Source organism: Cariama cristata, unplaced genomic scaffold (genome assembly GCF_000690535.1).
Source record: "Cariama cristata isolate BGI_N322 unplaced genomic scaffold, ASM69053v1 scaffold10553, whole genome shotgun sequence".
In the NCBI taxonomy this organism is placed as follows: Eukaryota; Metazoa; Chordata; class Aves; order Cariamiformes; family Cariamidae; genus Cariama; species Cariama cristata.
Window position 1 is genome coordinate 34,681 of NW_009606669.1, and position 14,050 is coordinate 48,730.

Below are 14,050 nucleotides of genomic sequence, written 5' to 3' on the forward strand. Positions count from 1 at the left end.
ACGTGGGAACAGGCAGCCTTATCGGGGGGCACTGGAGAGGCAGCCATGGAGGTGGCCAAGGGAACAAGGCATGGCTGCTAACCCAACGGGCGCCATCGGAAGACTGCCGTAGCACCGGAGGGCTCTGTGTTCAGCCCCATGTGCTGGACCCTGCCGGCTCTCCCGTGGTGGAGAAACGGGGCTTCATTGCCGGCTGCACGTGCACAGCCCAGCCCCGTAACGGGGACCCGGAGGAAGGGGCTTCCCCCGAGGAACCAGACCAAGTGCCCACAGGAGGGTGATGAAACGGAGCACCTGTATGATCGTCAGAGATCCGTTTTGAGGCCTCACCTCAGAAAATCTGGATCCAATTCCATGAGCGTGGCCACCGGACTGATCTGCTGAATGTGATGAGACGCTGACAAGCCAGCCAGAAGTCTGGGGTTTCACCGTGTGTCTGCTGTGCAGAGAACCCCACCTGACTTTCCTGGAACACTCTATTCCAAAAGATAAAAAACACTCTTTTTACCCTCAGGGGAATGTTGAAATTTCTCAAATCCCATCTGAAATGATTAAAGGTAATTCTGCACCTTGCAGGCTCAGGGCTTTTAAAATAAACCAAATGGGTATTTGGCAGAATTTGGCGAAATGAATCTGTAAGAAAGCAGAGTGGCAAGTAACGTGACATCTGCTCTTGGTGTTAGTTAAGTGCAGACACTGCATCTTTTAGATCTCCTAACCTTGTCTGAACCAGTAATTTTTAATTGGGACAAAACACTGTAGTGAGAAAATCATCCTGAATTTAAATGTTTCTATCTGTGATTCAATAAAGCAGCCACACTACCAGCCAACCCTTGCCAAGATGCTAGATTATCTTTTCCTATTGACAATTAACATTTGAACTAGCTCCTAAAACAATCAGAAGATTGGCTCATATTAATAAAGTGAAGATTAAATAAAGAAAGAAAAAGGCACCGATCCCCTTAAAATCCCCCATAACCTGCTGTGAGTCTTTAGTGTTTGCCTTGATGGCATGAGGACAATATGACCTTCAACTTTCGTGGGTAACTGAGCACGAACAGGTTAATACAATACGTTTTTACGATGGATTTTCACTTCTGCAGATTGTATCCTTTACTAAAACAAAAGGCCCCTATGCACACACTTTTCAGACTCTGTACATTTCTGAGGTAAGGAGCTGGCATTGATCTATCAACACTGAAATTCTTTTCTCTGTGCATGCAGCTGGTCCGAGCGCAGGCTCGGGAGGCTGGGCATCGCTTGGGTCTGACGTTGACTGGAGTAGAGGTACTAGCCAAGTGCCCTAGCCTGTCAGGTTTATTTGTAAATGAGGATATTTGTCCAGATTTGCCTGACGTAATTATTGGCCAAATATTCATCTTGTTGATTCAGCTAAGTCTCCTGTTGAGCTAAATGGGAATTCTGCCTGAAAAAGAACTGAGAAGCTGGCACCCACCAGAGTGGGATAAATCACGCCCCAAGTAAGAAAGTCTGGATTTATCCTGAGGCCCAAACGGCCTCGAGTTTAGATTCGTGCAAACTGCTGAAGACAAGCCTTCGTGGGTACTTGCTGCAACGGGCCTGGGAAGACTCTGCCAAAAAGTTCTGGGACCAGCACTCAGCTGGACCGTCAAACCGTGCCTCTCCGGTGACCTTCTCCCACAGACTTGCTGGGGACAAGCTGTGCGGGAGGAAACCTTGCGCAGGTCCCAGAGGTGAAATATCCTCCTGCAATGCATTTAGCAACGTGAGATGCAAACCATGCACTTATAAAGGGGAAAACACACCCTGTGCCTCAGGAGCTACCCACCGCTTTGTGCTGGGGAAGGGGCAGACTGGAGAAACAGAGTTTTCCTGATGCCTCTTGAGCAGTACATCATTATTCTCCAGACTTGGGAAAACACAGGTAGGCAAAGAATGCCTTTGGCAGGGTCTAGTTCAAAACCTGATGATAACTTCATGTCACTGCAGTGCCTGCAGGACAGGCGGGCGGGAACTGAGGTCGTCCTCCTGACGGCAGCACAGAAAGCTTCTTACCTTTGGCTTCAGCTCTGGCATGAAAGCGGATGCAAATTCCGTGACCGAAAACAGGTCTGGTAGACCAGTAGGTAAGGCAGGTATCCAAAAATATTAGATTCTCCTATGCTATCAGCAGAAAAGCAAGAATGTTGGGGAAAAAATGAACAGATATATATATGGTAAGCGCATTGTAATTCCGAGAACGATGCAGTGGCGTTTAGTGTGTAAAGAAACAGAACGACACCCTTCTTCTAAAGACAGGTAATTAGAGTACAATTTTTGAGAGAGGCCTGTTCCAGGACTAGTGTCTAATTTTAGACAATCTTCCACTTCACGATTCCCAATGACGACCAGAGAATCCTCGCTTTTCTAATGTCAGTACTTCCTGCAATAAAGCAAAGAAATAATAGGAGGAAAAAAAAAAAATGCCCTTAAGAGCACAACGCTTTCAGTCCTTCCCAAAGCACGGACTGCTGTTTGGCTAACAGCCTGCTGGCTTTGATTAGAAAAGCACAAAGCTGGCAAACACAATCGACAGACTTTCCAATTACACAACCTCCTCCCACTTTCAAATTGTGTCCCAGAGAGCTGGACAGAGAATCCCCCCCCGGAGAAATACCCTGTTATGCTTTGCTGGCATAAAGACGATCAAATGCAGCAGGACTTACACAAATTACATACATCTCCTTCCTCCATTCCTCATCTACAAAACAGGACAGCAGAACCTCCCCATCTCAGAGGACGCTCAAGGGTAACCACAATAAATAATCTGAGGTCCTCACATCTTGATGTATTAAGGCTTGCAACTCCTAAACAACAAAAAATATATTAAAAGCTCTTCTAATCCCATAGATTGTGTAAATAAATTGTTTTAGTTCTGACAGGGATGCAATTTAACTAAATTTAAAAAGTATAGCAAAGGATGTGTCAGCTTACATGGAATAAAGATACCGAGACCGTGCTACAACACAACGTAATCCACACCAGGGAAGAGCTTGCCTGTCTGTATCACCCAACGGTTTGAAAGGCAGTGAATTCCCCAGAGAAAAATAATTGTATGTGCTTTTGGACTGTGTACAGAAAACAAAGAGACTTCCTGGTAATGCGAAAAAAAGCAAGCTGGTCAGAAATATTACAACTTTATACAAAGAATGAGATGTACAAAGGTTTCCCGTTGCCAGGAGGGCTACCCAGCACACACAGCATCTCCGCTAATTTGACAGGCCATGACTGAAATGAATCCCTTCCCCATTACAGGGAGCAGAAACCCAGCTTGACAACATTAGCGGTTTGACTACCTGGGAATGTAATTGCTATTGACATGGTGCGCGACAAGCAAGGAGGGGGCAAGGAGGGGAAAGGCGGCCTGATGCTGTGCCAGCCCCCAGCCTGGCCTTACAGTGCAGCAGAAGCATCGCGGTACGGCGTAGACGGCGTAGACGTATCCTCGCACATCAGACTCATCCTCGCACATCAAGTCCTAGGAATACAATCAGACATGTTGCAGGCCCACCCAGTGGAGAAGCACGAAACAGCAAGCCTCAGTTCCTCCATTCCTTCATCGTTGGTTAGGATGCAGCATGTAACATTAACAGCAGACAATCCAAAGCATCTTGGTGAAGACAAGAGACTGAAAGGTTGTCCAGGTAAGTCATAGTGAAAAGATGCGCTCTTTTTTGCAAACCCTGCTTCTGTGGTATAACATATCTGTTGTACCGCAGAGCACTAACTGTTCTTTTAGCTAATGTGGTTCCTAAACAATGGTATTGATACGACTTAATGCACCCTGAGTGCATTAGCAGGTGACTGTCTCCCACCGACTGCTCTCGGGCTGTGACCCAGCCCAGCCTTCGCACCACGAAGCGTGCGCCCAACCGCAACCATCGGTCCCTAGAGGAGCCAGAGCCCCAGTTCCTTCGTGTATGGATTATCTGGTGAAAATGTCCTGGTGCTGATACCTGGAAGTAAGCCTAAGGCTATTTCAGCGTCTTGTTACAGACCCAAACAAATGGCCTCTACAGTAACCAGCCCGGACTGCTCAATTCCAGGGAAATAAGGTAATTGTTTTGGAGAGAAGGCAGTGCAAAGCATGAGCGATGCTGGGGCTCCCCAGGATGCTCCTCTCCAGCCGTGAGGATGGAGGAACATCTGGCTTCACACAAAATACCAAATCAGTCCCTGCTCCCTGGGGCTTCTGAAAGTATTCATCCATCACTAAACAAGGATCAGCCCCTCAAGAACAGATGCCAACACGAGCGCACAGATGAAAGGCATAAAAGCACAGAAAAACCATGTTTTTTAGTAAAGGACGTGCCATGTTATTTGTTGATACTTACAGAAATGTTGCCTATAGAGACAAACTGAACTGCAGGCAGCAGCTGCCTCATAGCAAAACAAGTGACCTGAAAAATAAAGTCACTGTCAAAACATTGATGAACTGGGACAAAAGAATGGGCAAACTGGGAAAGGTAACTTTTAAGTTTTGTAGAATAGGAAGTAATTTCAAGATTGGGCGTGGTAACAAAAGTGGTTTTAAAAAAGCAACACCAGCATTCATATTTGAGTGCTTTAAGCTGAGTAACATGAAAATGTCAAGAGACAATGCAGCATAGAAGTAAGTAATGTTAGCACTTCATCTGAAAATTAGATGAGAATACTGATGTTAACAGTCTGTGGGGGACAATTCAGATTTAGAAAGTGAAAACTAAATATGAAAGGTAGATGTGGGAGTAAAGAATTACAGCATACAACCTTGTCATTCTATGTGATGGCAAGATTAAATCGTCTGAAATGTAACTAAAATTGAAGCGAGATCTAGGACAAAACATTATTACAGAAGATCAATGGAATTGATTTTGGAAAGGTAATAAAGACGTCAATGGAATCACATTAATAAATGTACCAGAAATTTGGGATATTTAAGACTACCAGTCTAGACATAACATTGTGTTTTTATAAAGTCCTCTACGAATTAAAGTGTTTGACTTTCTACTCCCATCCACTTCTCCTGCCCCCAAGAGACCAGTTAGAAATTCATTGCTAAATTCTTCATAGTGTGAGCTGAAGAACATAAAATGCTCCTGAAACTCACTGGTCAAACCTCACTGCTTGAGTAGAATGTGTAATATCCTCTACTGCCAGAGCAAGGACTCTGTGAGCATATATATCTCAACAAATACCTTTTCATATGGTCTTTCCAAACTCAGCAGCTGTATTGCCAGTGCTATACTGAGACAAGCCAATTTTAATGTTTTTCCTGTGGACTTAGTTCGCTCGTGCTTTGGTGAGAGGAAAGGTTATTTGTAACACCTAAGAAATCATCCTGGAAGCTATCCACGGAATCAGCGCAAGCTTTAAGAAATGAAACACATTCGTGTATGCGAGGATAAAGTCAGTTAGTCCGCTTCACAAAAATACAGTATTTGAGCATTAGAACCTGATGTGCTCAAGGAAGTATGTGAGCTTCTATACTTGCTAGAACAATTTCGTATTTAATCAGGCCTCATTAGTAAAGGTAATCACTGTAATTTATTTGCACAAATACAGGACATCATGCTCCATCAGCAGGTAATGTTCTTCATTAAAAAGAGCCAAGAACTTTGTGCACCAGGGTAGATGTGGTCTACTAATCCAAAGAAATCAGAACTATTAAGTACGGGGTAAAACATTTTGCTAAATAAAATCAACTCACCACTTTTATTTAGGATGATAATTTGTAATAACACATCAAAGCAAAAAATTATCTGGGCTCTTGAATTTGCTTCTGGAAGGAAACTGAAGTTTCTTACGCGTGTGTGAGTTTTAAAATTCACTGTGACAGCCAGCTACAGTACACAATGCAGGTCAGAACAGTTTTGTGCAACAGTGTTTGGTTCTTAAAGGCTTTAGATTCACGACACCTCTCTCAACTCCCAGAGACACAAGCAAAAGCTGGCTCTGGCCAACAAAGGACTTTGTCAGTAACTTCCAGCGGCACCAGGAAGGTGTTTTTAGGAGAATGTGCAGAACTAAGGGTAGAGCAAACAAAAAGGTGTCCTGAGCCTTTGAAATGGTTCATTCACATATCACTAAAATGAATGCTTTCCTTTAAAAATGCATTTGCACGTCGAGTCTTACCAGGTGTTAATGTAATGGCTCTGCCCAGCGATTCAACTCCTGAAGTCTACGAACAGATCACTCCGTGGACATGACAGATGAACATCAGACTAACCCCTGTGGTAAATCCAATGAAATTAAATCCCTTGGATTAAATTGCTGAAGAAGTGGTAGTTATAATCTAGCACTTTGTTAGAGCTTTTTCATTTCCAAGGCGGGGGCAGGGAATTAGTATCTACGTTCCCCTCCCCAGTATAAGATAAAATATGCCTGTATCCTTCTCTTGCTTATTTTAAGAATTAGCAAGTGCTTACGTGAAGAACAACCATTTTTGCTTTCCCACTTCTTGCACTCTTGAGACTTCTTTCAAGCGACTGACATCACAAACTAGACTATACTTCTCATGCAAGATTAAGTATTTGCGAGTGAAGCAAATATCAAATCCACTAACTGAATACAGTTTTAAATACTATTTTGCTTCAATGTGAAAGTTTCTATTTTAGTAACTGAACTCCATTAAAAAAGAAATATTAGAAAAATCAAACACCTTTTTCAAAATTTAAGGAAAATTTAATCAATATGCCTTAAATTATTTTACAGGAACTACAATACTGACAAGCATAACATTTTCAAAATGGTGTTTTTCTTGGAAGTACTGCAAAAGAGATTACTCTTCATCTACTAGTATGTGCACCATTAGGAAAAGAAACTGTAGTTGAAGTCATCTTCAGAAATCCAAGTTAATATATAGCTACTTAGACATCCAAATGTACTCATAATTCAAGTGTGACAGAATTACAGATCCCTTTAACTTTTAAGCATCTGTTTTCTAATTTATAATTTAAGTACCTTAAATCCTGAACTACTATCACATCAAATGAACAAATAAATGAGACCAAAGAGCTTAAGAGTATATTTGTTAAAATACAGAAAATACTCTAAGAGCTTGTGTTCATTTGTGCATTTTGCTTTTGGTAAGAGAGGACAGGAAATAGGCTCCTTACTACTGCAGATTTATTCAGAGAGTACTCCAAATCTACAGCATCTGCAGTTCTGTTAACTTTTTTGGATAAAAATCTATTAATTTATAACTGCAACCCTTCTCCCTCCCTCCCTCCCCTAAAAAACCAAACCAAAACAAAAAAACTCAAACAAAACCAAACAAAAACCACAATCCTCAAATAAAAAAACCAAAAGTTACTTTTCTAAAGTTTTAGGAATGGGAGAGAAATTAGATTAACTTGATAAGCATGAACACTTATTAAAGCTATAGACACCTCAGGTCAATTGAAAACAGTATTCAAAGTCCTAAAAAAGTGAACATGAGACGTTTGTTTTCATTGTTCCAGATGACTGAAAACAGGTCTAAGTTTCACGACAGCAACACTATACAGTTGTTTGCAGCTGTTTATGGTCCAATTAAATGTTTCAAGTTGATGTTTTCATTTTGGCCCACTGGAGTCCAACAGTTTGGACAGTCCATTCAAAACACAGAAATGAGAGCAAAGACTCCATACAATAAAGCACAGGGGTATGCTACTAGAAGTTGTTGTCCTTCCATTGCTAAGGCAGAAATAAAGATTTTGGAAGCAGAAAAGCTGCACCAGCCAATGATTCCAGACGTGAGAATAATCCCCATCATTCCCCTGTAAATATAGAAACAAAAAGAGAATTCATGTAAGACTCCTGTATGTATGCTCATGGGAGTGGTAACTGGACTCCTTCTAACATCTTTTACAGATTCGAAGATGAATTTTAGCTTTTATATTTTATACTAAACAAAATGGTTCCAGTAGAGCCTTCAGAATGATATTATTCAATTATGACAGCATAAAAAAAAAAAATTAACTTTGTGCACATGAAATGTAAAAGTGGTGAGTAAAGTAACTGTAGCAAGTTCTTTCTTTTCAGTCCCTGATTTCATGTAGCTATAAGGAATCACAGTGATTTTCTTCTGTTTGTCAAACTCAAATTTGCATCTTAAATTATAATTACTTTCAGACTTTACAGGCATTGAGATTTGTCAAATTCAAAGCCAACTGAAAACAAACTTGATACTGTTATTTGAGTCTAAGTATTTAAAAGCTGTTAATTGACTTATAGATAAAACCAGTATTCACCTATCTTTCATCCAGTAAATACTCAAAGACTGTGGATATTTATGTTTTCACACTTATTACAAATTCCTGCCATATTCAAATTATACACAGCTTCATCACTGAATACAAAAATTCCTTTTAATAACTTCCTTCACCATCTCATAGGAGAGGAATCTACTACCAAATTATAAAGTTAAGGTACTTACTGCAATGAAAATACAATTGCGAAAGCAGAAAGGAGGATCATAGGAAGAAGACAGTACCCAAGGACACTGGCAACGCAGCCGAAGGAGACACCCGTCATGCTCATTAAATTCAGGAGACAAAACATCCCTAAACATCCAATTGCACTTATTCCATACACGTAACCAAACTGAATTTTACCAGCCTGAAAGTCAAGCAGAGTAATGCATGTTAGTTATCAGAACAAGTAATGCCTCCCATGAACAAAGGGATAAGGAAAGAAAGTTTACAGAGTATACAATCAAATTCAATAGGCAGTACCTTCCCCGCAACCTGAGATCCAGGACACCTGTATATTCTAGGCACCCAAGGGGCACATTCATTCTAACTTTACCTGTCTTGATGAACAGATTTTGATCAAATTGTTATTCTTTGATCAAGGCTGCAAAAGCCTATGAATTCCTTAAGGTTTAATCAACTAACTTCTCATGCTGATTGACTACTTGCGATAATAATCTTTACAGAACTACTGTATAAAGACAAAAAAAATTGTAATTCAGGAACAACTCCAGAGCTAAAGTCCTTTAATTTGTGACAGACTCTACAAAGTTATAGCACAATGCAAATTATAAAAAAATCCCAGAAACATTTGAAGCCAAGCTATAAAGCACTATATATGAACGGCAGAATTAACTCATGTAGATTTTTAAAAGTCAAAGGCAGAACTTTGCTTACTAACAAGTAAGCAGAAAGCACACATGCATTATTTCAAAACATATGTCTCTTATGTCATCATCTGCTTTTCTAACAATGAGATCAATGCTTCCATTATAACACCTAACAAAACGCACATGCTGCAACGGTGCGCACCCCGGCAGGAACACAGGACCGTGCAGTTACCAAACTGACAATGGTGCGTACCTTCGAGGTCTGTCTCCCGCTACTAACTTCCAAACTAAGTTTACTTATAACCCAGCTCTCTTCTTCCTCAAGTGCTAGAGAAAACAACCATATCTACTTTAATCTTTTTGCTAGGTTAAGCTTGTTTTCTTTCACTACTCTCAATGTATTTAAAAAATAAAAAAGAACACAGGAGAAAGTAATAATTTCTTAGGAAAAAACACTCAAATGTATTATAACCATGTTCATTAATTTTACTGGCCTAGTTTCCATAAATAAAGGTTACTTATTAAAGTAGGTTTAAAGTCCCCTTGGTACCAAAACACTGTGTTTTAAGTGTCGTAGCAATGTGAAATTTTGGGCAAAAATTAAATGCAGTGCCTGAAGACATTTAGAGAAAAAAACTGATTAAAAATATCAAAGCATTCAATGACAAGGAAGACTGTTTGTAGCCACTCTCATTTCATAATTGACACTTTCGAGTCATTAAAGCACAATCTTATTCCAATTAAGCTCAACTAAAAAAACCCATCAGGCTTCAACAGCTGCAGACCTATTAAGAAGTATAAACAATTTGAATGCAGGTTTACTTTAGAAGTGTTTTACCAGACTAACTCTTGATACTGAAAGTCATGTCAAATGCATCAGTACTTACAAAATCACTTTTTACACAAGAATTTTGAGTTTCCTTGCCTCTTGAATATCAGTAAAGAACAATGAATAAAGAGTATTGAGTAATGAAATACAATGAAACAAAAGAGAGAAATAATTTAAACACAGTAAGAGTTAAAAAGAAACTCCTACATGAAGAAATGAAATAAATATTCAAATATTTAATGTGTCCATCGTTCCGATTTCTGGTAAGACAGAAGGTAGCAGAGACACTGCAAAAAGACAAGGTATGATTCTGAAAGTAAAACATCTTAACCTATAAAAAAACCTCCAAACAGGTAAAAATCTGAGAACACAGGTCACACCCATTCCTGTAACAAAAGGGAGCCATATTCCCCCAAAAGCAAAGTATGAAAAGAAATATGAATTACACTGAAATAACTGACATGCAAAAACCAAGCACAAAGATTTGGATTCAAACTCCACTGAAGTGAAGTGAGAGTGCACTCACTAGTTTCAACTAGCAGCGTGTGAAGCCCCAGTTCCTCTTCCATATAGCTACAAATTCTTGGTCAGGATGCGCTTTTTTGGCCCCCATGCCAAGATGTCACTTCCAATAAACCTACAGGTAACTTGGCTTTTTTCCCAGTGTTTCCAAGAATATTAATGCAAAAAACAGTAATATTTTGAAATCAGCATCTTACCAGTAATAATGTGGCTCCGAAAGCTAGACAGAAGACCATTGGTCCAGCCAAATCAGTCTCATTCATGATGCTGCCATCTGCTACTTTTAACGGGTGTAGCACTGTTAGTGTCTTCTGCCAGATGTGGTCAAAATTGATCCCCAATTCTACAAGTTACATGGAAAGAATTATGCATATTTATTTCAACTTTTCCCTTCCTCTCACCCTCAGTTGCTTCACTCTTAGTTTTCCCTGCCTCTCCACTTTTAAATCTCCTCCAGATTCTCTGGTCCCAATAGGATGTTATCGAGTCATTCCACCTTTCCTCAAGCTGCTGAGCGTGCTGCCTCCACAGATTCCAGGTCTCAAATGCTCAGAAGTGACAAGGCAGTTTCTAAAGGACCAGGTAAGAGCATAAGCACAGTGTTCTGGGTCAGCCCAAAAGTTCATTTAGCCCAGTACCCTGTCCCTGTAAGTGGCCAAAAAGCAGGTATGGATGAAAGAGTATAAGGACAGAACATGGATATTCCTCAACTCTCCAGTCACTGGTGGCTCAAGGATTTCTAATTAAAAGTAGTTTCTCCGTACTCGTAAACCAGCCATTGAGCCCACTAAAAAAACACCACACCCACCCCTTTTAACACTCAGTGTCTCACCACAAGGAGTTTCACAGCTCCCTCCAGCTAGATATGATTTCAAGTCTCCAGCCATACAGTTTGACCACAGCTGTGCGTCAAAACCTAGTTCTGAACGCAGTTACTATTTGCGCACCTCAGGCTCTGCAAAGCATCTATGTAAACAAAATAATTTTTTGAAGAATACAAAAAAGGCACAGCAGGTACCATGAATAGGTGATGGGTATCACGAATACCTCCCTCTCTAACCAGTAAGGGTTTCTTCAGTTGTTTGGTACTGAACAATGATGGATATAAGCTGGAAACTGAACCCATCAATCCAGACACTAACTACATATCCGTTCTGGCATTCTGCACAGGCTGTATTCTACATAGGCATTTCTGCAGTGTTTAGCATTCCTCTTTAGCAATGAAAGATTTCAGTTCTAACCAAAGAATCAACTGAAACTGACTGCATCGATTTATTTTACAAAAAGTGGGCAATTATAAGTATTATTAACAACAACAGAAATATTAAGTGTTTCGTCATAGGCACTGTATGAAGTCAGGGTATCCATTTAATTGCTTACATCTTCCATAGAATAGCTGATATGAAGTAATAAAGCACAAATTTAAAACTGCAGTTCACACAAAAACATGTATTTCATATATCAAAATACAGTTAACTAAAAAACTTAATGACAATTTCAATTCCACTGTGCACTTTCAGAAGTAGCGAATACACACCCTGCTACGCAACTTATCCCCAAACTGGGAACAGTTTTGGATTTTGGCCATAAAGCACAAGTTATACCTTCTAATAGAGGAGGCTCATCCTCAAAATTACTTCCATAAAAAGACTGTGCTGAAGTTGGAGTGTATGTCTGTGTTGGCTGGTAAATCTGCCCTGTGTAAGGCTGCTGCTGCTGCATCATGTCTGGAGGGACAAATCCACTTTGTTGAGAGTATTCATAGCCTCCATACTGCCTAAAAAGAATGATATCACATTACGGACAGACACAGAATTTTATTTTAAACACCTCCCTGCAAAAGTAAAGCTTAGTTTCAGTAAATAAGTCACAGCAAACAATCCTTTCTTCTTTTTTAAAAAGTCACATTAGATGATCTGCTACTCAGATCCAGGCCCTTTAGGCATATAGCCACATCCGTCAACTCAAACCCTTATAAACAATACAATGTTAAGCTAAACAAGATAATTCTTGCTATATATGCTAGTATTGCTTTTTGGTTTTAAGTCAGAGGCCTGGAGAAATGCACATTATCCATTGACTGAATTACTACTACAAGCTGTAGACCTGTAAAACAGTAGGAAAATTTTACATCTCAGAGTTATTCAAATATTGTCCATTAATTACTACTGACATCTCATTTGATGCCAGCACTAATTTGCTATTTAGAATGTTTATTTGCAAACTCACTATTAGAGAACAAAGTTGTTCACACTATCACTTTTGGGTTAAAAAAAAAAAAAGTTGTTTTTCCCCTTCGGTTGGGCACCGCATGTATCAGGTAGCATTATGACATATAAGAAGGCATTATGATACAGATATTAAACATATTATGACATCTACCTAGAGGACATGATGCATGGGAGAAAATGGGCAATTTTTCAGTTTCTATTTCATGTATTCTTAATTAATTGCTAACAAATCAATTTATACTGTCTTTGGAATACTTTCCATTACAGATTTTATATGTATAAAAATATACATTGCTATCTTTAAAACAACAGCTGAATCAAAGCTGTCCTCTGTTCTAAATAAACTCGTCAGTTATTCTTGCCACCAATGATTTCCCAGTTTGACTACAGAGATTACAAGTAAACGTCTCCAAAATATTTAACTATGGAAATATAAATATAAAGAAGGAAAATCCAGAACTTATTCTCCTTTCTTTCCTTGTACTTGTAGAGTTCAGCCTCATCACAGCACTGTAATCCTTCTCAGGATGCAAACAGGATCTATCGCAGGGATCACACAGGTCACGTAACTGACCAAAACCCTCAGCCTGTGACTGGATATTCACACAGGACTCCTAAGAGCTCCCCTGACCTAGGAACGTCCACCACACTTCCCTACTAAAGCCTAGGAATCACCATTGACATTGCCAGCTCATTTATATGACACTGTAACTAACTTTTACTCCCTGAGTGTCTGGAGACGGACAAAGGACAACAATATTTCTTTTCCCAAAGATGTGAAGATTATTTGCATAATTAAGATTACCCATATAACCTTTCTTTCAATTTTCTAATCTTTGCTATAAAATGGAGAAGGCAGAGTAGTCAACATACAACTGCTTTCTCTCTCCATTTACAGACAGCAAGTTACACTCTTCATAAAACAGAGCAACAGTAGTTGGCTGAAATGCCAACCCTTTCCTGAATAAAGAGACTATCCCAGAAGTATCTTAACACAGCTGGTAGCTATAATAGTGTTCACTACAGGAGTGTGACTGGATGGCTTTACACAAGACACACATTACACAAGTTCAAAAAGCATGCACAAGTTACTTGCTGTACGGTCTTCCACTGTAATCATAGGACTGTGTCTGGTCATCAATGCTGTAACTCGTCTGGAAGAAGTCTGTGTTGAAGCTGTCAAACCCAGACATCGCAAATTATCTGCAAGAGAACAGCAAGGTTTGGTGGGGTCTCCAAACCTATCCTGAACGGCAGCGCTTCAGAGAGACCGAGCAGCTCTGTCCGCTCGGGACCCGGCCGGTGAGCCCTCCCTCCGGGCCGCCCAGAGTCCCGAAAGCGCAGAGGCCGTTTCGGGAGCGCCCCTCCCCGCCGCCCTCTCTCAGGCCAACGGCAGCTGCGCCG

General features: G+C 40.2%; 1 protein-coding gene across 1 annotated transcript; it reads right to left on the minus strand.

Annotated features, from left to right (window-relative positions):
* Positions 1-7,282: 7,282 nt before the first annotated feature.
* YIPF5 (Yip1 domain family, member 5) lies at positions 7,283-13,839 on the minus strand. Its single transcript, XM_009696456.1, has 5 exons — positions 13,739-13,839; positions 12,020-12,192; positions 10,613-10,758; positions 8,420-8,601; positions 7,283-7,760 (listed from the first exon to the last, which is right to left on the minus strand). Exons 1-5 carry the CDS (start codon positions 13,837-13,839, stop codon positions 7,598-7,600), a joined length of 765 nt encoding a protein of 254 aa, XP_009694758.1. The 3' UTR covers positions 7,283-7,597.
* Between the last annotated feature and the right edge of the window lie 211 nt (positions 13,840-14,050).